A 23066-nucleotide genomic window follows, 5' to 3' on the forward strand; every position below is an offset into this window, starting at 1 on the left:
ATCTATGTAAACGATGAACAAACAAGCCCCCTTTTCTATATTAGTTTTTACTTAATACCGTCATCCTAAAATAAAGTTTTTTTTCTCAAAAAATTTCTTGTGGTCGCCCCCTATCTCCTTTTTTCAATTCATTTAACGATATATAGATTACTATAGTAAACATAGATAATATATATGCTTGTGCCCCCTGAATAAAAACGTCTGATGACCTTTTTTTTTCTTGTCAAGGAATTTTTGGTAGTTGATGTACTTTATTTTTTTTATTATTAGTTTTGTTTTTTGCTTGTCGGGAAAGTTTTGGTAGTGCCCTCTCAACTGTCAACTGAAAAATGTATGGCTGCGCCCCCCCCCCCCCCAAAAAAAAAACCCAAACAAACTGAAATTGCTTCCTACGGGCCTGCAATTCCAAGATCCACTTCTATCGCTATATAATTTTATAGATGGGTATATCACATAATGAGTCTAACTTAATAATTTCTTTTATTTTCATAGGATGCTCAGTTTCTCAAACGAGGTATAATTTTTGAGACACACTGTAGGAAATCTGGTTAGAGTGATCTCCCTTGATATTAGCGAATTCTCGCACACTACGTGACTCAGCGTGACATTGTTGTCAACAGAAACAGGACAGCAAGACAGTTCTTGCTTAGAAAACAGAGGCTCACAGAGTATATACTACAGTAATCATGGATGAATTTCAGACTGGAGAAGAGGTAAGACATATTTTAATAAACAATTATCGTTCCAGTTGCACATAAGTGTGTTCAAAGGGTACCCCAAATTGTCAAATTATTAATGACACAATTTTCATCTTGCTTTTCAGACAGCATTTGTCACAGATGAAGTTACAAACATAGTGAAAGAGGTTTGAATATTTTAATATGGTGTTCTCATTTTTTTCATGAGTGATATGGGGTAAAAGATAAAAGCTATTAGATTAATATAAGCTTAGTATTTGATGAATTATTACAGAAATACCTAGGCATGTTTCTTTGGAGATATCAAATACTTTTGCCTATATAATCTATATCTCTTGTTGTAATCGGGCCTCTCACACATATCTGAAATTTGATCAACAAGCAAATAGTTTAAACATTGCTTGACAATGACATGCAAAGTTTTTGTAAAAGTGTCCCTTTTTTATAATGACAGCTTACTACTCTGATAGCACCATCCTCACATAGATGCATGAAATGTAACATCAATTTTTAAAAATATTTTTGCAATTTACACTGTGTATGTAAATTGGATATATACATTTTTTTCACTTTAGGCTATAGAAAGTACCATTGGTCCAAATTCTTATCAACACAACAAAGTGAACCAGTGGACGTCAAATGTAGTGGAACAGTGTTTAAATCAGCTAACAAAATTAGGGAAGCCCTTCAAATATATTGGTAAGGTCATAAATTCAGCAAGTTTTATACACTGTGTTTGAAATCAGTTTGATTGCCCACTGGTTGTTACATGTATGTGTACCTTTCAATTATAGTTACATGTTATTAAAATTAATAAAGTTGTTACACCTACAATACAAATAGTTACAAGCATCTTGATGAAAAAGACTGGATCAGGTTTACATGTGGCTTACTCCTGTTACTGGGAGGGGGCCACAGACAGTCAGTACTAGGGCTTTAGCTTCTGAAAATTTAAAGCATTTCTAAGTTTTGTGGTAAAGGTGTAAAGTTTAAGAAATTTATATGTGTGTATATGTTTACCACATTTTTTAGTGTATAGATAGTAATAGAGGTATTTGATTTTCCAGTTACCTGTGTAATTATGCAGAAGAATGGTGCAGGGTTACATACAGCTAGCTCCTGTTTTTGGGACAATGGCACAGATGGTGGGTTCTTCTTTTGTTTTAGACACTGACAGAAATCGATTTTTTATGATGACTAACTTGTTATCGGTACAGGTAAACTTCGATGTCTTGATATCTGCAAGACTATCACAAAATGACATGATATCTAGGGTATAGAAATATAGAAGACACCCTGTGTCCAGTATTTCATAGCAAAACAATGAAAGGTTAATAAATTATTGACATTTCATATCCATATAAACCCTGGGTGTTTGAAAGTTTCCTCCATGGGCTTGTATATCTCTTTACTCACATACAATTTTGTTAAAAAAAAATGATATATTCATTGCTTACATATCTTTTACCTTTTGAGAGTCAAGATTACCTTATTAATGTTTTTGTAAATCATTCATATAGTAAATTTGGACCATAGAAAGACATAGCATACCCTGCTTTGACAACAAACATGTATCTGAGGCCAATAATGGATATTCTGAAGTTTACCTGTATTTGTAATGATTATTGCTTGGATTATAAAATATCTAAAATAACCACAATGCATTTGTAGTTACGAGTACAAAAACCTCAGGTTTTGCTAAATGGGGAATTTTAAGCTGAAAAATAAAGTCTTGATATATTTACTTGAAACTCTCTGTGATTAAGTTCAGTAAGATTGGATTTTATATTGCACTAAGTCCCTTGTAAGCTTTTTGAATAAGAAAATTTAAAAGAAAAAAAAAAGAGAACCAAGGCAGTTTTCTTCTTTTAAGTTTATTAATATCGAAAATTAAGTTCAGTGAGATTGGATTTTAAATGCAATTAGTCCATTTTAAGCTTTTTGAAAAAGAAAATTCAAAAGAAAAGAACTAAGTCAGTTTTCATCTTTAAAGTTTATTTATTTTGAAAATTCTTGTTTTGTAGGAAGTTGCACAGTGAGATGGGAGAACAAAACAATGTATTGTATTGTTAGTGTGTTTGGTTTGGCAATCTAAGGAGAAGGGGGTATAACTACCAAAGGGGGGAATAATTTGTGACACAGACTTGTGACTGTTCAGAGGACAATAAAAAAGTGACAAACTTCCATTTTCATTCTTATGGGTCTTGAAGATGTAGGCCTGCTTCAGCAATTTGCTTCAAGAAGCAATGTAATTCATTTTCTTTGTACACATGCAAATGAAGATAGCTGTGTTTCTTTTGTAAAGGCCTTGTGGATTAATTACATTTTTATTTCTAATTTTAATGATCAATGCATGTACATGTATGTGCACTTGTATAGATATAAACGCCAAGAAATCTGTACATTTTATTAGAGAGATATATTTGTAGACACAATTTCCATCCAGTTGTTGAAGATGTTTCTGTGATACACCCATCAGAGTTTCTCCTTCTCAAATAGAGTTTTTCTTTTTAAAGAAGACTGTTAACATTTAATAAATTATAACATAGCAATTTCTTCAGTAAAGTGAACAAAATAAGGAACAGATTGTCTTAATGTCATGCTTACATTATTTTTGTTTCAAATTTTAATTCTATTTAATATATTTATTCCATCATTTGTACATAATGTACTTCTTATAGAACATAATAAAATTTTGTGTTCAGCTAAATTTGCTTGTATTTATGTGATAATTTCAAACTAGGGATGGCTCTTTTATTGTTTGTTAATCTGTTGGAAAGAGTAACTTTGTTTTCATCTTGATTTGACAGTGTGTACTCGGATCACATTCAAAAACATTCAGATAATATGTGTTCGAAAATTAATATCCAGGTAACACCCTTGTAAAATTGAATTTCAATTATGTTGATAAGAGTTAGAAGACCGATAACAGAACAAAAGTCTCTGATAGTGAAAGACCCACCGTTCTACAGAAGTATTAATGATGCTTATTTACTACAATAGAATGCAAAGAATCTGGGGGGATAAGACGAGCCATGTGCCCATGCCCGTTTTTCGACTATGCAGTAACATTTATTGGAAAAAATCTCTCAATTGTTCGAATTTACTTAAGCATTTTAATGATATTTATATTCTAAACAAGCTAAACAGTTGACTTTCATTTACTGTCACAAATGTCTAACATGGGTAAGGACTTCTATTAATTAATCTGCATATTGAGTGTTTACACTTATTGTGGAGATATTATAAAAATACTAACATCGTATATAATGATAATGGTGATCTAGAAGCACTTTTATTTAAAGTAAATAAAAACGGGAATAAAAGTATTCAAATACATGTATCTATTATAATTTTATCCGGCATTTTAAATAATTTACTGTAAATAAGTTCATTACTACATGTATATATTTTATTTCCAGTGAAAAATATGTTATTCCTATAGACATTTTTTATGAAGTAAAACAAAATTAAAACAAAAAAAAATCAAAAAATCAGAGCATGACTCGATCACTTTCCTCAATAAACGTCCCTTAAAAGAGCTCCTCGCTAACCACTAGACCACGGAGTCACACTTACATGTCTATTTAAATAGCATACAGTTCTCTATATTTAGCAAGCGTTTTTGGACTTAGAATTTTTTAAGACCACGGTGAAAATTTAAGTAAGTTAACTTAATTTTTTATGTAGAGTGGGTCTTCATACCAAATTTTTGCAAGTGAAAAAAGCAACATCTTTCCATTGCCTTTCATTAATCGTTCTCAAAAAAATGGTACGATGACCCACTCTATTTAAAAAATGTAGTTATATCATCCAAATTATGTCAGTTTCTGTGAAAATTGAGCGTGATGCCATTTTGTTGTGTTAATCAGAATCATTTTCGCTGTTACAGTATTCAGGTTTTGTCAAATTTGTATGCAAATGGTAATAAGCATTACATTAATTCAACAAAAAGTGAAATTTTTGTAAAATGAATTTATTGATTTTTTATCGATCGTTTTGTAGGCATATGGCTCGGCTTATCCCCCCAGTTTCTTTACCCTTTCAAGTGATGAAAAATAGAGCACAATTAAAACGGTGATTAATGATAAAATACCCAGGCTCATTTTTAATGATTATAACAAACAAGTTATTTTCCAGTCTTGTAAACAAACAGAATTTTGTGGGTACATTGATCAGGAACTGCTCCAGTCTTTGTATATTAAAGGAATGACATTTAATAATTGCTTTTTAATTACATTTTTTTTAAGGTTCTGCTATTTATCATCTATCATCTTTAACGTCAGATAAGACATATCAGAGGTAACTACTTTCCCTCATACATAATATCAAAATAACATTTGTCAATCATTTTATCAAATACAAAAGCAGAATTTGTTACTTAGCCAGAATAAAGCAACTTCTGATGGCTATTAACCTACACTACAATATGGCCAAAGAAAGATTTCTCATTGAATAGCAAGTATATAATTATACTTATCAAGAGGCCCAAGGGCCTGGTCACCTGAGTATAATACAATATTGTAGAAGGATCCACAGAAGTATAAATAAAACAAAAAATGAACTGATAGATGATCGAAGCTATGTTGCTCAAAAGCAACAAAATCAGATGATCAGGGATCAACAAAATAATTAGTCTATTACTCAGTAACAAATGTTAAAGCAGATCTATTTACTTGTCAGTACCTGACCCCATTTGTCACTATCACCATTCTGACTAAACAAAACAAAAGTGCTTCAGCACTATTGGAATACCAATTGCATTCCCTCTCACACTGGTCTCTCAATTTTAAAAGAGGCACATTTGCTAATCATAACTATGCACTTATTTTGATTGTATGCTGAATACCCAGGAGCAGAGAAGATTTTCAAAAAATTTATATACAGTTTCATACACTGTATGATTATTAGAGCCATGCCCAAATGCCAGAGCCCCTGACCCTGGTGCCACAAATTTCACAATTTTGGAAAAGGCACCCTTGCTCATCATAACAATGCACCTAATAAAATTTGCTAAAAATGCAGGGGAGAGAAGATGATTTTTAAAGGATTTATGCTTTCTCACTATATGATCATTAGAGCCCTGCCCTAACACCAGAGCCCCTGACCCTGGGGCAACAAATTTGACAATTTTGAAAAAGGCTACCTCACTCATCATAACCAGGCACCTAGTTTATCTGCTCAATATACAGGGGGAGAGAAGATATTTAAAAAATTAATGCATTTTCAATATATGATCATTACAACCCCACCCTAATGCTAGAACCCATTACCCTGGGCTCATATATTTCATAATTTTGAAAGAGGCACCCTTGCTCATAACCAGGGACCTAGTTTATCTGCTAAATATACAGGGGGAGAGAAGAAGATTTTTGAAGAATTTATGCATTTTCCACTACATGATCATTAGAGCCCCACCCTAACTCAAGAATCCCTGACCCTGGGGCCACAAATTTCACAATTCTGGAAGAGGCATCCTTGCTCATCATAATCATGCACCTAGTTAATTTTCTAAACATACAGGGGGAGAGAAGAGTGTTTTTGAAAAAATAAATGCATTTTCACTATATGATCATAAGAGCCCCATCCTTAACTCCGGAACCCCTGATTTTGGGGCCATGAATTTCACAATTTTGGTAGAGGGCTCAATGCTTTTTACAATCATGCCAACAGTTTGACTGCTTGATGCCCAGAAGTAAGGAAGACAATTTTTAAAGATGGCACTAATTTTTAAGGTTTTAGCCCCACCCCTCAGGCTGCAGGGGGGCAGGGATCATGAAATAAATAATTTTGTACCACTTTCACCAACTGATGCCAAAATTGGTTGAAATTGGTTCAGCGGTTCAAGAGAAGAAGCTGAAAATGTTCAAAAAGTTTATGACTGGTTGACGATGGACAAAAACTGATATATAGCAATAGGTCACCTGAGTCCCTCAGGTGACCAAAAAACAAAATTAAGATAAAATGCAGAAAAAAATGGTTTTGGCAAAATTCTGCACTTTCTGGGAGCTATAATGGTTTTGCTGCTTTAAATTTTCTCTTTCCTGACACACAGATATACACACACAACATAGATACATGTAACCAGTACTAAATAATATGCAATTTAAATGAAACATCTTTTAATAAATACATTTCCCATCTACAAAGTACAGTATTAATATTGCCTTTGTATTTTATTTTTATCTTGATTGCTTTTAAATAATAAATACAAAACAGTGAAAGAGGTGGAGATTTCCACCTAGTAAAAAAATTCCATGAATCCACAGAATAAAGTCCTGGATATTTCTATGATGACTACATTTCACATAGACTGATACTTAGACAATAATTTAAGCATTTTTTTCAATGTTTTTTTTTACAGGAATAATGGAAAATATCTTTGCATCTTCATTCAGACCAGAAAATATTGCATGAAATGGGACATTTTCAAAGTCCTCCTCCTCTATGTTTTGTTTCACTGTTCAACATGTTCAAGGACCTTGACTATTGAGATATGCCCCCCTCCCTCCCCCTTTCCCCTGATGTTTTTGTTCTACTGCTCAAGCACCTTGACTATTGAGAAATGACCTTGTCAAAGTTAGAACACAAATATGTAATATATGAATTATAATTTTTGTGTTTAAAAGTTTGGGAGGTATTATATAGACACAAAATATCAGCTTATAAAGGAACTGGAAAGGAAAAGCTATACATGTAAACCTCAACTTGTTTAGGCAGGGATATAAGAATTATCAAGTGTGGTCTTATTTTACAATAGCAGAAGTGCAAACTTAACCTCATACATGTAGTAAACAATTAGTGTAACTGTAATGTTGTACAAGTAAAAACTTCAATTAAAGGAAGGAATGTTTCATCCAATACCACTTGCAGCATCTCTTTAGCAAGTTCTGGTACATTGGTATATACACATTTCAGTTATAATCACATAATACACAAGAAACTTCAATATATTTATTTTATGTAAATAGCATATAACAATAAGCATAACAGCATTAAAACCAGAATATCACATTTGGCGTTTGTGTCTTTATTCCTTGTGCTCTTCACTTTTCTCTAACATTGGTGTAAAATTTTGTGGGGTGGATTCCAAAACTTCTTCATTTTGAATCAAACGTGGATCAACAATATTATACCTAACAGGTTTTGTTACCTGCTGTGTAGAGATGTCAAAATTCACTGAAGTATCACCTTTAACCATTGTTTGACTTCCAGTTATATCAGTACTGTGATTTTGCTGGGGGACAGAAGACGTTGTGCTAGGATAATGTACAGATGTAACAGATGGGTAATACCCTGCACTCTGAGGGGGCTGGGGCCACTGCTGGGGTACTCCTGGCTGAACATACATGTACCCTGGGGGTGGAAGATTAGTTGGAACCATAAATGTCCCTTGTTGTGGAGCAAACTGTGGGGGTGGGTAAAAGGGAATATTTTGATGTAAATTGTGTGTCTGTTCTCTATTAGTGCTCACATTTGGCAGATTTAAGCTTGGGTTACTCTGTGGAAGGGGTATATCTTGCACTTGTTCAGGTGGCTGTGACCTGTCTTCTGTGGTTTTCATTGATCTTGTACTGTTAGGAGACACAGCTTCTGAGTTCAAACTCCAATTTTGTTGAGAATTCAGTTTTTCTTGGGACAAAAAGTCTACAATCTGTTTTTCAGTTATTTTTGTCTTTGAATTTCCAGGGCCTGACACCACACTGTCTGTTTTGAGCCTATTTCCAATAGAACTATCACTATCGTCATACATTGATGGGGGTGCAAATTCAGCAATTCTTTCATTTCTTCTGTCTTCAAAGTATCTTTGTTCACTTGACATAGGGAACAGTTCTAAAATACAAACAAGGGAAAGAAGTTACATGTATATCATACAGAGAAAAATGTAATATACAAGCATAATCCAACCATCCCTTAATACAATGGTGCTTCAGTTATTATAATGGTTCTGCACTTATCAATATCCGACTTGATGGCTTTATAAGAATTTCAAAATGTATCAAGGACCAACTTTTGACAAAGTAAGGAGAGCTCCATTTATGAACCAGAATCGACTTGACTGTCCACACAATTCTTATCTTAGTCCTTGATCAGTACTAGTTTCTGGTCCCGTCTCATCACTTACTTTCCTTGCCTTTATCCCATTCCCTCTGGGTGCCGGTGCCTCTGATATTTTCGTCCCTGGTTAGGAGTTCTGGTTCCTTCTTTACTGGTTCTCTCTCCTCTTCTTTGTCTTCTTGTGCAGCTTCACTGAGCTTGGGTCCTATGTCATCTTCATCATTTTCTTTTTCTGCAAAATATTTATTTACAATATACATGCACATTATATTAATGTGCCGAGACTTTGAAAAATAGCTTTCTCTATTGAGTTTTTTTTCCCCTTATTAATGCACAATAACTAATTTTTGGTTTGAGATTAATTTACACAAGGTATGCAGTCACAAATTTTCAGCGGAAATTTCTGAAAGCGTACTTAAATTGCATTTAAAACATACAATAGCAATGCAAGAAATCTACGTGATTTTATATCTGTGGATTGAACAGGAATTGCAATTCCATGGAATTTTGACTCTATGGATAAAAGTACATCTACAGTATCTGAGTCTATCACCTTTGATAATTGATTATGGACAACTTTTTATTATAAAAAAAAACTTTTAAACCTCTAAAGAATTACCATTGAACAGTAATATGCTCATTTGCTATTTTCAATTACCATGTATACAGGTACATTTATTTCCAGCCATTACTGGTTCTCTGTATTAGTGTATACATGTACTGTATACCAACTATAATTCGTGTCATCTTTTATTCGCGATTCCTCAGTTTTCAATCAATTAATTTTCACAACCAAGGAACATTCTGCAAAAATACACAGCAAAATAGCAGTTCATGGCGATTTAAAAAAGGTCGTGAAACTCGCAGATTAGTTCTTGCACGTGAATAAAAGTTGGTTTACAGTATTTCCTGCTTGAAAGTGTGCTAAATGTATTTTACAGGAAATGCATGTAGCTGAGGAAAAATTACAATAAATACTGTATCCAATAAATATTGAAGCTGTACTAAGATACAGGCATACTGTATTTGGCCTGCAAATATAATACGCATTGGTGTAAAACACACACACCCCTTTTTGAGCCTGAAACGGGGGGAAAAAACGCAATTTGGTTGTATTATATGAGCAGAAAATTTTACCAAGCGGTGTTCTGAACTTTTGAAAATCGCGGTAATTTGCTATGAAAATCGGCACGGAGATAAAGTGCTGAAAATTTACAGAACATGATATTTTATTCAAATGCGTTTTTATTTCTTAATCTTGACTTTCCATAACACGGCAATCTGGAGGAAATTATTTATTTTAACAAAGCACGAGATAATGTTGCATTAAAGTATTAACAGAGTTTATTATTAATTTTTTTTAGCAAACGGTGTTTAACAGTTTTCATATTTATTTTTAGTTTAAGGTAATCATGTTGAAAATTATGTAAATTTAAGGCAAGCGATATTGCAACATCAAAGTATTCAAAGACTAAGATTTTCTTCTTTTGAACTTGAAATTAATTAATTAAATAACTAGCTGATGTTATAAAAATAAAATAAAAATTTAACAAGGTGTAAAGTGTAGTTATCAACACACCTCCAAAGCTGTGAAAAATAATGAAAAAAGGTGGGATATATGTCTTCATACATCGAGGTAATCTTCGTGGATATCTTTTTTTTTACATAGCACGAGTAAATGATAACACGTAAGTTTCAACATAATACATATTTCCTTTTTTAACTCTCAATCATTTTAACACGAGGCCGATAGAAGATAAAGTAAAATTACATTTAACAAGCGTTTCACTGTTTAATGTGTCGTAATCAACACAGGCTTATACATACGAAAGATCATATACCAACCCCCAATTTTTAACAAAGAAAATAATCAAAGCAATTAATAAGGACAGTAAATAATCAGTGCTCTAACTGTAAAAACAATGCTTAGGAGTCGGTAAACAATTTAATTGCCTGGAGGGGTGTTGAGGGGTAATTATCAAGTGACAAGCGCACGTGTTTACAACATTGGCTTCCATTCATTGGGACGTACAGAGGGGTGTTTATGTTGAAATGAATTTTCACTGAGTTATTTAAAACCTAAAATAAATTTTATTTTATTGTATTTCATTAAAAGATGACTTATTACTTTTTTGACCGAGTGTCTGACTGTATAGGTACATGTGTACTATGATTACGGAAGCACGTGGCAAAGGAATGTGTGAACATCTATAAATAACATCGTTAATGGCGGCCTACACGGAGACAATGAACATGCAGCTCAAATTAATTTTAACTTGCTTTTAAATTTAATTTAACTATCAAAAGGTTATAAATGTAACATTTTTAACAAGCCTTCATTCCAACAATAACTTTCCGAAGTTTTAAATACGGCAATAAACAGCAAGAAATTGCATAAGTCTCTAGGTAATACTACGGTATGTGCGTATGATAACCGTGTTTCACCTGAAAGAAAAACCTATCAAAATCCCATTGTGGTGTAAAATACGCACCCCTTTCTCACAGAAAATTATTTTGGAAAAAAAGTGCGTATTATATTCAGCCAAATACGGTATATCCCGTGAAACACTTTATAAAGCTTTCACTTGTACCTCCAGGGAGCTCTGTAATCCCTTCTCTTTTCATCTTCCTCTGTTTGACCTTGGCAAGTCTGGCCTCCATGATGGCTTTTCTTTTCTCCTTGACTTTTTCTTTACGATCCCTCTCATCTTTTGTCTAGAACAGTAAAAAGAAATTCTTCACAAATACTACAGAACATAATTTTCTTTAGCTGCAATAATGTAGCCCTCTCCATTTTTTTGTTTTGGGAGAGGGCTACAACTCCTTAGGATCTCTGTAATGGTGCAAGTGCAGAAGTGATTCACTACTGCACTGATATCGACTCAAATTTTCAGTAAGTGGCTATTTTATAAACGTATCTTACCTGAATTTATAAAATATAGTTATGCAAGACATGAATTGATCTAAAAATATACAAAACAATCCGTATATCGGTTATTTTTCATGTACGAGTATGTCAACATCACAACTTAAATTTATCAGCCATGTTTACTGACCTTGATCAATTTTATTTTGGGACAACTAATGAGAATTCGGGATCTAGGGAGCGGATCTTTTAGGATATCCCTTATTTTAAGCATAAATATCGCTGTTAATGAAAAAATATCACATGGAATGCTTTTAGTTAGTGATACCATACAACACAAAAATTTATCAACACCGACATTTACTTTACCAAGTGATTCTAAATTTCAAGCGCAAGTCTCAGTACATCACGCAAGAACTGTCATGGCTGCTGAAGAGAATGCTCGGTAAACACGCAGATTTATTTTACATGGTTTTCGCATATAAAGGGCTATGTTGTTGACAGTGAATAAAATTTCCGTCTTGTTGGAAGTAAGTTGAATGTAAAAACAATTTATTTAGCCTGCAGTCGGCCGTATCTAGAAAATATATTTGCACCATTACGGAGACGCAGTGGAATTGTAGCCCTCTCCTGAAAATATCAGATAAAGATTAAAAATGGGAGAGGGCTACATTATTGCAGCTAAATTATCTTATGCCTTAGAAAATAGAATCATTCAGTAAACATTCACTAAAATTATTATAATTGCAAATAAAGGAGGTGACTCAGTCTGACTCAAGGTTCAGGGGTCCTCTACCTACCTTTTCCCTCATATCATTTAGTGTGTCCAGTTGTTCTTTTCTTGATTCCTCATCTTTGGCAAACTGATAAAACCCTACACCATGGCTTCTGATTTCTGTAACAAGGTTTGTAATGGAATAGTGTCTCAATTTTTTTTTTTTTTTTTTTTACATGCATGTTTTTCAGAAAGATTTTATATCCATCCATGTAAGATGTTTTAGATAATAGTAATAGTTACCCAATTGAAATTTTGTAAAATGCAAAATTTTATGCCTTTAACACTTTCATTAACTTTAAAGAAAATGATGATATATTTTAAAATTCTAAAGTTTAAATTAAAAAAAAAAAAACCCAAGCCATCCCCGTTGACAATGAAAATAGTTTCCATACATCATTTTCACATTGGACAAAAAGGAAACCAGAGGTATGCTAAATATACATGTATAAGGATAGGTTTGATTGTCTCACCATCATACTGGACATTGGAGTAGTGGATGGGCTGATTCATCGCTGCTAACTCTTCTTCTTCCCATTTCTGCCGAAGCATTTCTTTGTACATATCATTAGACACCATCTCAGCTGTTCTATTGTCAACCTTCACACTGCAATCACAAAACAATATCACAATAACATCTTATCTAAAAATTCAGATTTGTTTCTGTTTTCCGACTTGAAATTAATAAACCTCTTAAAACATGATTTATTAATCATACATGTAAATGTAGGTCTAAAACTATTTCTTCAACTTAAATGTTTCTTGCGCTTTCAAGTAATGACAAATTTTTTTTTGAAAAATGAATACCTGTTGTTTTTAAGAATGTTCTTGTCTTGCTGCATCAGTTCTGGGAGATCTTTCTTCATGCATCGACGGGATCTTCCAAATCCATCCACATAATCTACCCTGAATGTACATAATAGATAAAAAAGAAAATGAAACTTTGAAAAAAAAACAAGAGATGTTTGTGAAACACTTATGCCCCCCCTTCTCCCCCTCCCCCCATAAAAATAATTGGAATTTTTCTAAGTCCAAGGGGCATAACTCTGTAAAAAATTGCTCAATCGTATCCAAAACAAAAATTGACCTAGATATTTTTATGATAAATCGGTATACCGAATTTCATTTCAGTATGTGCAACCTCTGCGAAGAAAATGAACCGAAACTGCAAATAATTGGAATTTTTCTAAGTCCAAGGGGCATAACTCTGTCAAAAATTGCTTGATCTCACCCAAAATAAAACTTGACCTAGATATTCTTATGATAAATCTGTATACTAAATTTCATTTCATATGTGCAACTCTACGAAGAAAATGAATGGTAACTGTTGGTGGACCGACAGACAGACCAACCAACTGACAGACATCAGCAAAGCAATATGCCCTCCCTTCTTCGAAGGAGGGCATAAAAACACACCTTTGTAAAATATTTTCAAAGCAAGACATCCTAAGTTCATTCTAGTTCCATAAAATGCATGGGTAAAATTTTGTCTTCAGAAATACCCTCCCCCTTTTTCAAAAAGAATGAAAATTTGAATACACTTAATTCTGGTCTGATGGACAGAGAGTACACAGATCTGCCAATATGGACAATTTAATATCATGAAAAAAAATCCTATCACAATTTACCACTCCTCCTCTTCATTGGCTGGTGGAGGAACTACAGCGTGTTTCAAAAGTTCTTCCTCTTGTCGCTCTCTCTCCTCCTCCTCTTCCTTCCTCCTCTTGTCTCTGTCTTCCACAATCTTGTCTATGGCTTTTTTCTGGAAGTCCACCAAGTAAACCTGACTCCCATCTTCCTCTATAATTATTCAATAAAAAAGGAATTAATTTTCATGATAAACTTTACACATGTACGTATACTTAAGTTTGTCAATGATCAATTATGATACTTTGAGCATATAGAATTTTTTTTATCTACAACTTTGGCTAACATGCATAAAATAAATGAACATGTATATTCAATACATTAATGATTAATGCTGATGATTCCTTTTACCTGGAATGTCATTTCCCTGGGTTATCTTCTCATACAACTTCGCCTTGGCTTCTAAACATTTTCTACAAAAATAAATCTTGATGAAAATAAGGGTATATGGCCAGAATAAGCTTTACTGCCACAGAAATTAACCCCCAACCAATCAGAAGACTCTAACAAGACTGTAGCAATACCGGTTTTTACTTCATTAATAAAGGTAGGGAAAGTTATGACTTAGACTTGAAACTATGGCAACGGCATTAAATAAAATAATGATCTTCAGTTTAGTATCTTTCTGAGTCAATTTTAAGTGCAATTGGACAAAAACTGTAGCAGGAAGAGCATTTGGAAAGAATTTCTGAACAATTTCTATTTTAGTAACCACTGCAAAACTGTTCACTGAAATCCCAAAGCAATATGTGTATCTTAGTGTAGTCTACTTGTCATGTGTATTAAAGTATATTGAAATCGGGCTAAAACTGTAGGAGGAGTAGCATTTTGAAAGAATTTCACAGTTTTATATTTTTAGTAACCATGGCAACATCTTTCATCAAAATCAAGTAACCGATTTATAGAATTATATATCTTTGTGTAGTCTACTTATGTACCAAGTTACATTGAAATTGGACCAAAACTGTAGGAGCAGTAGCATTTTGAAAAATTGTTTACAGTCTGACAGACAGATGAACACCTATCACATACGCTCTTCTGGTCTCTGATCAGTAAAGCTAAAAATGTAGTAGTTTCCCTTGCAGAGTTGTTGTTTCTCCCTCAGACACCTCTGCAATGGCTTTCACTGATTTTTGACATAAAGTAAAAAAGACGATATTCCGAGTTGATTTAGATTAAACTAATAGTTCTAGATCTATCTAGTAAATATCTACCCAAAAGAAAAAACATAAGTCTTAGAGCAAGCTTTTAATTAAATGAATGAAAACAAACGCACTACTTTATCTTTCTTATCACTGTGATACACGCAAGCCCATGACAGAGGTGAATGTATGAGCTGATTGTAGAGAGTGTTGGGTGCCATGGTATAGAATTTTCAATATGAGTATGTAATCTGACACTGATACAAAAGATGTTTATAAATTACAATACTTGCACATATTAAAAAAATATAAAGTCATATACATTAACTGGCACTGACCTTGACCTCTCATACTGATTTGCCTCTTCTATTTTCTCTTCTAAATCTTTGCTACTTCTTTCTAACACTCCTTTGTTCTTTTTGCTCCATACTGATGCTTTCTTTTAAAAAGTTAAAATATAAGTCATGAAACATACAGGTTAAGTGTCTCAAATGATAATATTCAAATGATAAAGATGTACTTTGTATGCACTATCTGATCAATCTGATTAAAATCGGATCTTTGTTACGCTCTGAAATTCTTATGGTCGCTGTACAAAGTACATGCAGCGACCATCAGAATTTCAGAGCGTAACAAAGATCTGATTTTAATCAGATTGCTATGTGATACACATGAGACTGGTGCATAATCAAAGGAAAATCCAGAGTCCTTTTTGCTTTTTTCCTGTGAATGTTGCCATTATCTATAAAAAAAAAATGCAAATACACAGCTAGTATTATGGTTTCTCCATATTGGTAAAAAGACTAAAATCATGTATCGGCTATCACATAGTATCAATTGTAATCTGAATTAATTTCACTGCAAATTAAATGTTAGAAAACACCACACCATATGATCCTAAATCCATCAACTAATTCAACTTCAGAGTGATGGAGTTGTTTTACACACAGCTTACACTTTTTTTTTTTTACATCACATGATACAAATGATTTCAACATGTGGACACTTACTTTTTCCACAGACTTTCCCTTGATGGTTGAGGCATTTTTATTCTGTAGTTGCTGCTTTTTGAATTCCTCCTGTTTTCTAAACAATTCTGCTTTTAGGTCAATAATCTGTTGAAAAAACAAGACCTTATCTATATTGATCATAAAGTAGTATGAATTCTATACCCATGATGCCATTGTTAGGAAGAGGAGTTGTCCATGTACTTTTTATGTAAAAGGAAAATTTATACAAATTCAATATATTTGTTACCAATTGGCTTCAAGTATGACACTTACTGTGAGTAATTCTGTATTCTTTAGAGATTTATTTGAAGGCTTATAAAATTTAGATTATGGCCAGTGGGTGTATCCAGGGCTCGACATTAACTTTTTTCCCTACTTGTTTATTCGGACAAGTGACCAAGACATTTACTTGTCCGAACTTCAACTTTAATAAAGATCTAATACTGTCAACTTGAAAACCAGTGTTTGAAACTCACTGTAAAATTAGACAGACGTGCAGGGCTGACTGCTAGTAAAAGTTGTCAGCCCTGCCAAAGATCTACTTGCCTGAGAAAGAAATTGTCTTTAATAAATTTGTTTTTTAACGATGTGACTGGAACCAGGTCACCATAAATTCAAACCAGAATTGGCTTGTTACACTTTGCTACCGATCCTATTACTTGATATGAAAAAGATTTATCAAATATATGATTTTTAATTATCGAAAATTTTAACATGTCCATCCGGGCGTCAGTACATGCAGATTTGTTTGCCCACTGCAAAATTTGTGCGTCTTGGGCGGTCGGGCGCACGGTTATTTCAAACACTGTTGAAAACTAAAATAAAGTCCATTACACATGACATGTGCTTGATTTATTCGAGATGTTATTGATAAATACAACAAACACATAAAACAAAATTTTATCTAACAACAAGTTAATCTGTCAACATCAAACGGAATCCAAACTTTGTTAAGTTCGTAAGTTCCATACCTTTTCAGTAGTATGCAATTAGTGAACTTCGATCCCGATCAAATGTGAATCGAAGTCCGATTTTTATGTAGGGCTTCCGTCTTGAAACTACCTATTAACTTTCAACAGTCGTTCTTTTTATTATTTAGAGACCTCTTTACATTAAAATGAATGCACTTGTCCAATCGCACAAGTGCCCAGCAATATTCATTTGTCCGTAATTTTTTTTCACTGGTACCGGTCATGCGGACGAGTGTTAATGTCGAGCCCTGGTGTCCCAACCACATTAAATGTCATTTTAACAAGGTTGTCATCACAGGGATTGAAAATTTAAATCACTTTATGAGGAACTTCTAAAACTCTGTAATGATGTATCGTTTCTTTTGAGTCCCTTCAAGAATTTTTCATCTCATATTGGGATGCCACCACTTGCCAGTGGAAGATAGATGTAATTTTAGACCTGTAATTGGCACTTATGGCCAAGAAATCCAGTCAATGCGCCCCCTAACAAAACCGTCCCGGTCAAAGCGCCCCCTGATTTTGGTCAAAGCGTCCCCTGATTTTGGTCAAAGCGCCCCCTGATTTTGGTCAAAGCGCCCCCTAAAGAAATTTTACAGAAAAATGATGTGACAAAACCGCCCCCAAATATTGGTCAAAGCGCCCCCTGATTTTGGTCAAAGCGCCCCCAGCTGATTTTGGTCAAAGCGCCCCTAAAGAAATTTTACAGTAAAATGAAGTTACAGAACTACCCCGAAATATTGGTCAAAGCGCCCCCTAATTTTTGGTCAAAGCGCCCCCTGATTTTGGTCAAAGAGCCCCCTAATTTAATTGTATAGAAGAATCCATTTTTCGAAATTGTCACCAAGCAATGGTCAAACCCATGATTTTGGTCAAAGCGCCCCAAAACCTATTTTTAAGGGGAAAAGACGATACGAAAACTTATTACATACGAAACCTTTTTTTCATTATCTATTTATCAATATTTTTTTCATTATTTATATATCAATAATTTTTTCATTATCTATTTATCAATAGTGTATTCAAATATCACTATGTATTATATCGTTTTTCTTATGTTCAGGCGCGAATTTAATTAAAATGTGGCGCATGTGTAATTAGAAATTCAAGTATATTTATTTAAGCAAGTACTGATGATTCAATTTATACTCTTGTATTATGAATTAAAGTTTGCATTAAAGTTTGCAATCAATTCTATTATAGTAAATTGTTATTTACTGGTTAATAAATTCAGGAAATTGAAGTACAACGAAATCCCATATTTTTCGTCACATTTCACCCAATGATAAATTGTGAAAATTTATTTGAGCAAGTATACTATGATTCAGTTTGTATATCTTGTTTTTAACATTTTACAATTATTAGGTGCTCACAATGTCTATGATCTTTGTAATTTAGAGAAAAATATGAGAGTTCTCGCATATGGTAATTTTCCCAGAAATCATTATTATCATATTGTAATCTATAAAAATCGCCATACAAAGCTATTATGTAATACTTTGTATTATTTATGTTATTGTTAAAATGCGGTAAGATGTATGTCTAAAGCAATAAATAAAAAATAAAAATAATATTATGAAATGAATTTTTGTAATCAATTTCTTATAGTAAATTGTGTTATTCACTGGTAAATGAGTGCAAGTCTACTTGCAAGTGTATGTCTTCGTCAACATTTTCAAGGTGACAGAGGTAGGTTGACGACCAATCATCATAGGGAGATGGGTGTCAATCTTCAAAAGAGAATGGACCGACAAACCCCCAATGAGGGCAATGTCAGCTCTTACTAGTATATTGTTATCAAAACATGAGGATCTAAGGGTTTCAGCATCGTGTATTTGACATTTTCTGCATACCTCCGATTGGTCAAATTGAAATTAACCAATTAAATTATTTTCAATATTGGAAAAAGTATATATTGAGACAAATTTTAACTTCAATATCATTTACCAAAATGAATTCCTGCACTCTGTGTAAGAAGACGGTTAGGCCTCGCCAACACGCAATCCAGTGTGATGGCTGTGAGAAATGGACTCACAGAACCTGCAACACTGGTAAGTTTATTTTCTTTTGTATTTATAAACTTTAGTATTCCAGTAAACATACTGATAAAGTAGATGAGATATAATTTGAGTAGCACAAGTCTAATTGGACTTAGATGTTAACATTTCCTAAAAGACTTTCTTTTTTTTTTTTGGGGGGGGGGGGTAAATTTTTCTTTAAAATCATATGAACAATAAATCTGCCAAGCCTTCATATCTCTTTCTTTATTTAAATAGTTGGTTATAAGATTCAATTGGAAGAAATTGTTATTTCTTGTAAGTTAAACAAAATGATCAACAAACTATAATCATGGTTGAAAATGATGTATAATTAATTTCTGTTTCCAGCATACCAAAGTATGCATGTTTAATATAATAAAACATAAGTTCCTGTAATGTTAAAAACACCAGTCCATATGCTTATAGTTACTTCCATGTATACTTATGTTTAACAATGACTATGTTGAATTGTAAACTATGACGGATTTTAACATTTTATATTACATGTATCTATGCATGTCTGAATAGGATGGCATCCCTCACTCCCACTGGTCAGGTCGTGAAGTTATCAAATTTAGAGAGATAACATTTTATAATCATTGCTATTAATTTCTGCAGATGAAAAGCATTTTTAAAAGAAATATGATTTATATTTCTTAATTCAAAATATATCGCATTTTCTTAATGTCAATGTTCCTTAGTGTACAGAGGGTCTACAGTTATTGTTCCGATGTATTTTTTCATCAGTGTCGTATTATTGTCCAGATAAATGTTTTTTACTCCTGGAAAACACACACACAAATTCAGCTAACTGAATGAAATCTGCTTTTATCATAAACAAAAAAAAAACAGGATTGGGAGGGGGGGGCACCAAAGACCGCACAGTGTTTACAGTTAATCACCTTAGGCTTTAGACCAAACCATTTTACAAAATACATTGTTTATTTTATTCATTTTTTTTTTTAATGATTTATTTAATAAATTTCTTTGTGAATATGTGCATTCCTGTGGGAAAAAAATTCCCGTGCTTTTCTGTGATAGGTTTATTAAAACAAATCTCTCATTTTGACGTCGCGTAATGTGTTTAAAAATATTTATTGATTAACTCATTTCTAATTCCTTAAGTGTGTTTAAAACAGGAGGTTTAACGTTATCCCGAGAGTTCGTAATGCTTTTCGCTTGAAGTCGATTATTGCAGCCCGTAGGACCGGGCTGCTCTATACATAGTGTTGGTATATATGGGGATTGAGATGGGAGAAGTTATTCAGAATTAAAGGTTTTCTAAACATTAAAAAGATTGTTAATCAGAATGTTCTTTCCCTTTATAAATTACGAGATACACAATATATTTACTTCCATAAAGTGAATCTGTAAAAATATATATGTTTTTCATGTTTAATATATAAAGTTGCTTATCATTTACTATCGAAAAAACGACAGGTCACTTTTTTTAGAACATCGAATTTTACTTATCGCATAAAAACGTAAAAATGTACTTTACACAGTTCTTGTATTATATTCTTAAAGTGAAAGATATTTTTGAAAATAGGTGATGCATGTGTCTGGTTTCAAATTATATTTGATGCAGCCAACATTTACTTGAGAAATTGATAAAGTTTAAAAGGGTATCGTTTTTGTTCGATTTTCATCCAACTATAAGTTTTCAAAATATTCTTGACTATCGTCTCCATCATTTAGACGCATGCCTTTTTCACACATATCGAAGCAGTTTGATGATAAAGACTCATTTCCATTGTTTACTTTATTTATTTCCCGGGCGACAATTGATGGTTACATCAATGCTTTCTTGTCAATTTTCTGAAAGACCTTCTTTTTTATACGAATGGAAAAGATTCAAAGACCGAACATTAATTTTTTTTTTTTTTTTTTTTAAACTATGCATATCTTTGGGAAAGAATTAAAAAAAAAATGCTATCATGTAAGGCCATCTTTAAAAAGAAAATGATTGTTTGTCCTCTCTTGACCGAGTTATTACTCTATTAAATATTTCATGGATCGCGATGAACGGTTCACGCTGAACAAACAAAAGAAATGAATAGCATAAATTAGTAAAGAGACCAGATTTAGGGGGCTTTTTGCAAACAGACATTCTATAAAAATATCTAAGGGGCGCTTTGACCAAAATCAGGGGGCGCTTTGACCAAAATCAGGGGGCGCTTTGACCAATATTTGGGGGCGGTTTTGTCACATCATTTTTCTGTAAAATTTCTTTAGGGGGCGCTTTGACCAAAATCAGGGGGCGCTTTGACCAATATTTGGGGGCGGTTTTGTCACATCATTTTTCTGTAAAATTTCTTTAGGGGGCGCTTTGACCAAAATCAGGGGGCGCTTTGACCAAAATCAGGGGACGCTTTGACCAAAATCAGGGGGCGCTTTGACCGGGACGGTTTTGTTAGGGGGCGCATTGACTGGCTCCCTTTTATCCCATGGCCAATGAGCAGTGAGGAATCTTTTTCAAACTACCACGGTCTCAGCGTCTGAGATTAACTTTTACGAGAACTAGACCAGTCGGGCTACTTCCCATAGTTTTAACTAGCGCTGACCATAAAATCACTAGCCCTGACCAAACTTGCAAATTTACTTCTGATATTAGAGAATTTTATTAATAATTAGGTAACTTTTGAATCTTAATTAATTAAGAAAGACATCGTCTTTTTTGATAATCTGTTTGATAGGTCCTAGTAAATTGAGTCCGGTACATAGGCACATTTGAGTATTATAAGCCTTAAAGAACATTCAATGAACTTTAATAAAATAATTATCATAAAAATCAATAAATATATTTTAAAATATATTAGGTGTAACTATTTATACCATGTTGATACAGTATGACAGTAGTCTGGACTGTGACTTGTCTATTGCAGATGTGGCTAAAATAAGTGATTTCTTTGCACACCAATAGCTGTTTACAATTGGAATGGACAAAAAAAAAAATTCTTTAAAAGTTTTTAGATTACATGTATTTATTTGAAAGGCTGAAATGGAGGTTTAACAGTTATTTTATCAACACAACCAATTGGTCTAGTTCAGGTAAATTTTACACGACCAGACCACTCACTTAACTAGACTGGGTCGATTGGACGTGCCTTAATGTCAAACCCTGGGTCTACACCTTCTATGACACTGGACCTTGTTTTAATGGTCTAACTGGTCTTTATGTGACGTCCTGTGACATGAGGATCAACTTAGTACTCCGGAAACACTCTAGAAAGTGAACCTTAGGTCCATGCTTTGCACAAGGAAGATAATGATCTCAGAATGTGACATGACCCTGATCTACACTCAGATTAAAACATTGTCAAGATGAATTTATTCCCCATTTTCATTTCAACTTTTCATGATCTGAGGAATTTGTGTTAAACAAGTTATGACAATTAGAATGATGTAACATTTAAATATGCAAATGACAGTTAGATGTAAAATATAAAAGCATCTCCCTGATGAATTATCTTGAAATTATTTGAATGAACAAAAACAGCCGTAAAATCTTAGCAACTCACAGATGATGAATTCACATCTCTCTTCCCTTCCATTTTCAAACGCACAAATGATGAAGACGTTTTGGCAGCGTTCAAAAAGGATAATTCATACTTTGTTTAAGTAAAAAAATCAGAAATAAGATTTTGTCCAGACATCCTACGTTTACTTTAATCGTTTATTCATTTCTTTTATTTTTTAATCTTTTCATTTAACTAACTAAGAATAAACTGAATTCATTGAAGCTTCATTTTTTGTCGGATGTACGCGTCTTTCCAAAAGCGTGTAAGTGACATTGATGAGGTGTTGGAAGGGAAAGCTGCTGGGAGGTAAACAAAAACCTTGCTATTTATAATTATATATCA

General features: G+C 33.3%; 2 protein-coding genes across 2 annotated transcripts; one reads left to right on the forward strand and one right to left on the reverse strand.

Annotated features, from left to right (window-relative positions):
- Window positions 1–575: 575 nt before the first annotated feature.
- On the forward strand, window positions 576–3408 carry LOC133201762 (dynein light chain Tctex-type 1). The gene is made up of 5 exons (XM_061337557.1): window positions 576–713; window positions 824–865; window positions 1274–1397; window positions 1766–1843; window positions 2723–3408. The coding sequence occupies exons 1-5, from the start codon at window positions 687–689 to the stop codon at window positions 2791–2793; spliced, it is 342 nt and encodes a 113-aa protein (XP_061193541.1). The 5' UTR covers window positions 576–686; the 3' UTR covers window positions 2794–3408.
- A 4224-nt stretch (window positions 3409–7632) lies between these two features.
- LOC133201759 (coiled-coil domain-containing protein 174-like) lies at window positions 7633–22757 on the reverse strand. The gene is made up of 11 exons (XM_061337554.1): window positions 22725–22757; window positions 16197–16301; window positions 15525–15625; window positions 14396–14457; window positions 14026–14197; window positions 13205–13303; window positions 12871–13004; window positions 12423–12517; window positions 11348–11471; window positions 8824–8988; window positions 7633–8531 (listed from the first exon to the last, which is right to left on the reverse strand). Exons 1-11 carry the CDS (start codon window positions 22755–22757, stop codon window positions 7729–7731), a joined length of 1893 nt encoding a protein of 630 aa, XP_061193538.1. The 3' UTR covers window positions 7633–7728.
- Window positions 22758–23066: the final 309 nt, after the last annotated feature.

The sequence above is a fragment of the Saccostrea echinata genome, unplaced genomic scaffold, assembly GCF_033153115.1.
Source record: "Saccostrea echinata isolate AGI-Se365-2 ecotype Australia unplaced genomic scaffold, CSIRO_AGI_Sech_v1 ptg000045l, whole genome shotgun sequence".
NCBI lineage: Eukaryota > Metazoa > Mollusca > Bivalvia > Ostreida > Ostreidae > Saccostrea > Saccostrea echinata.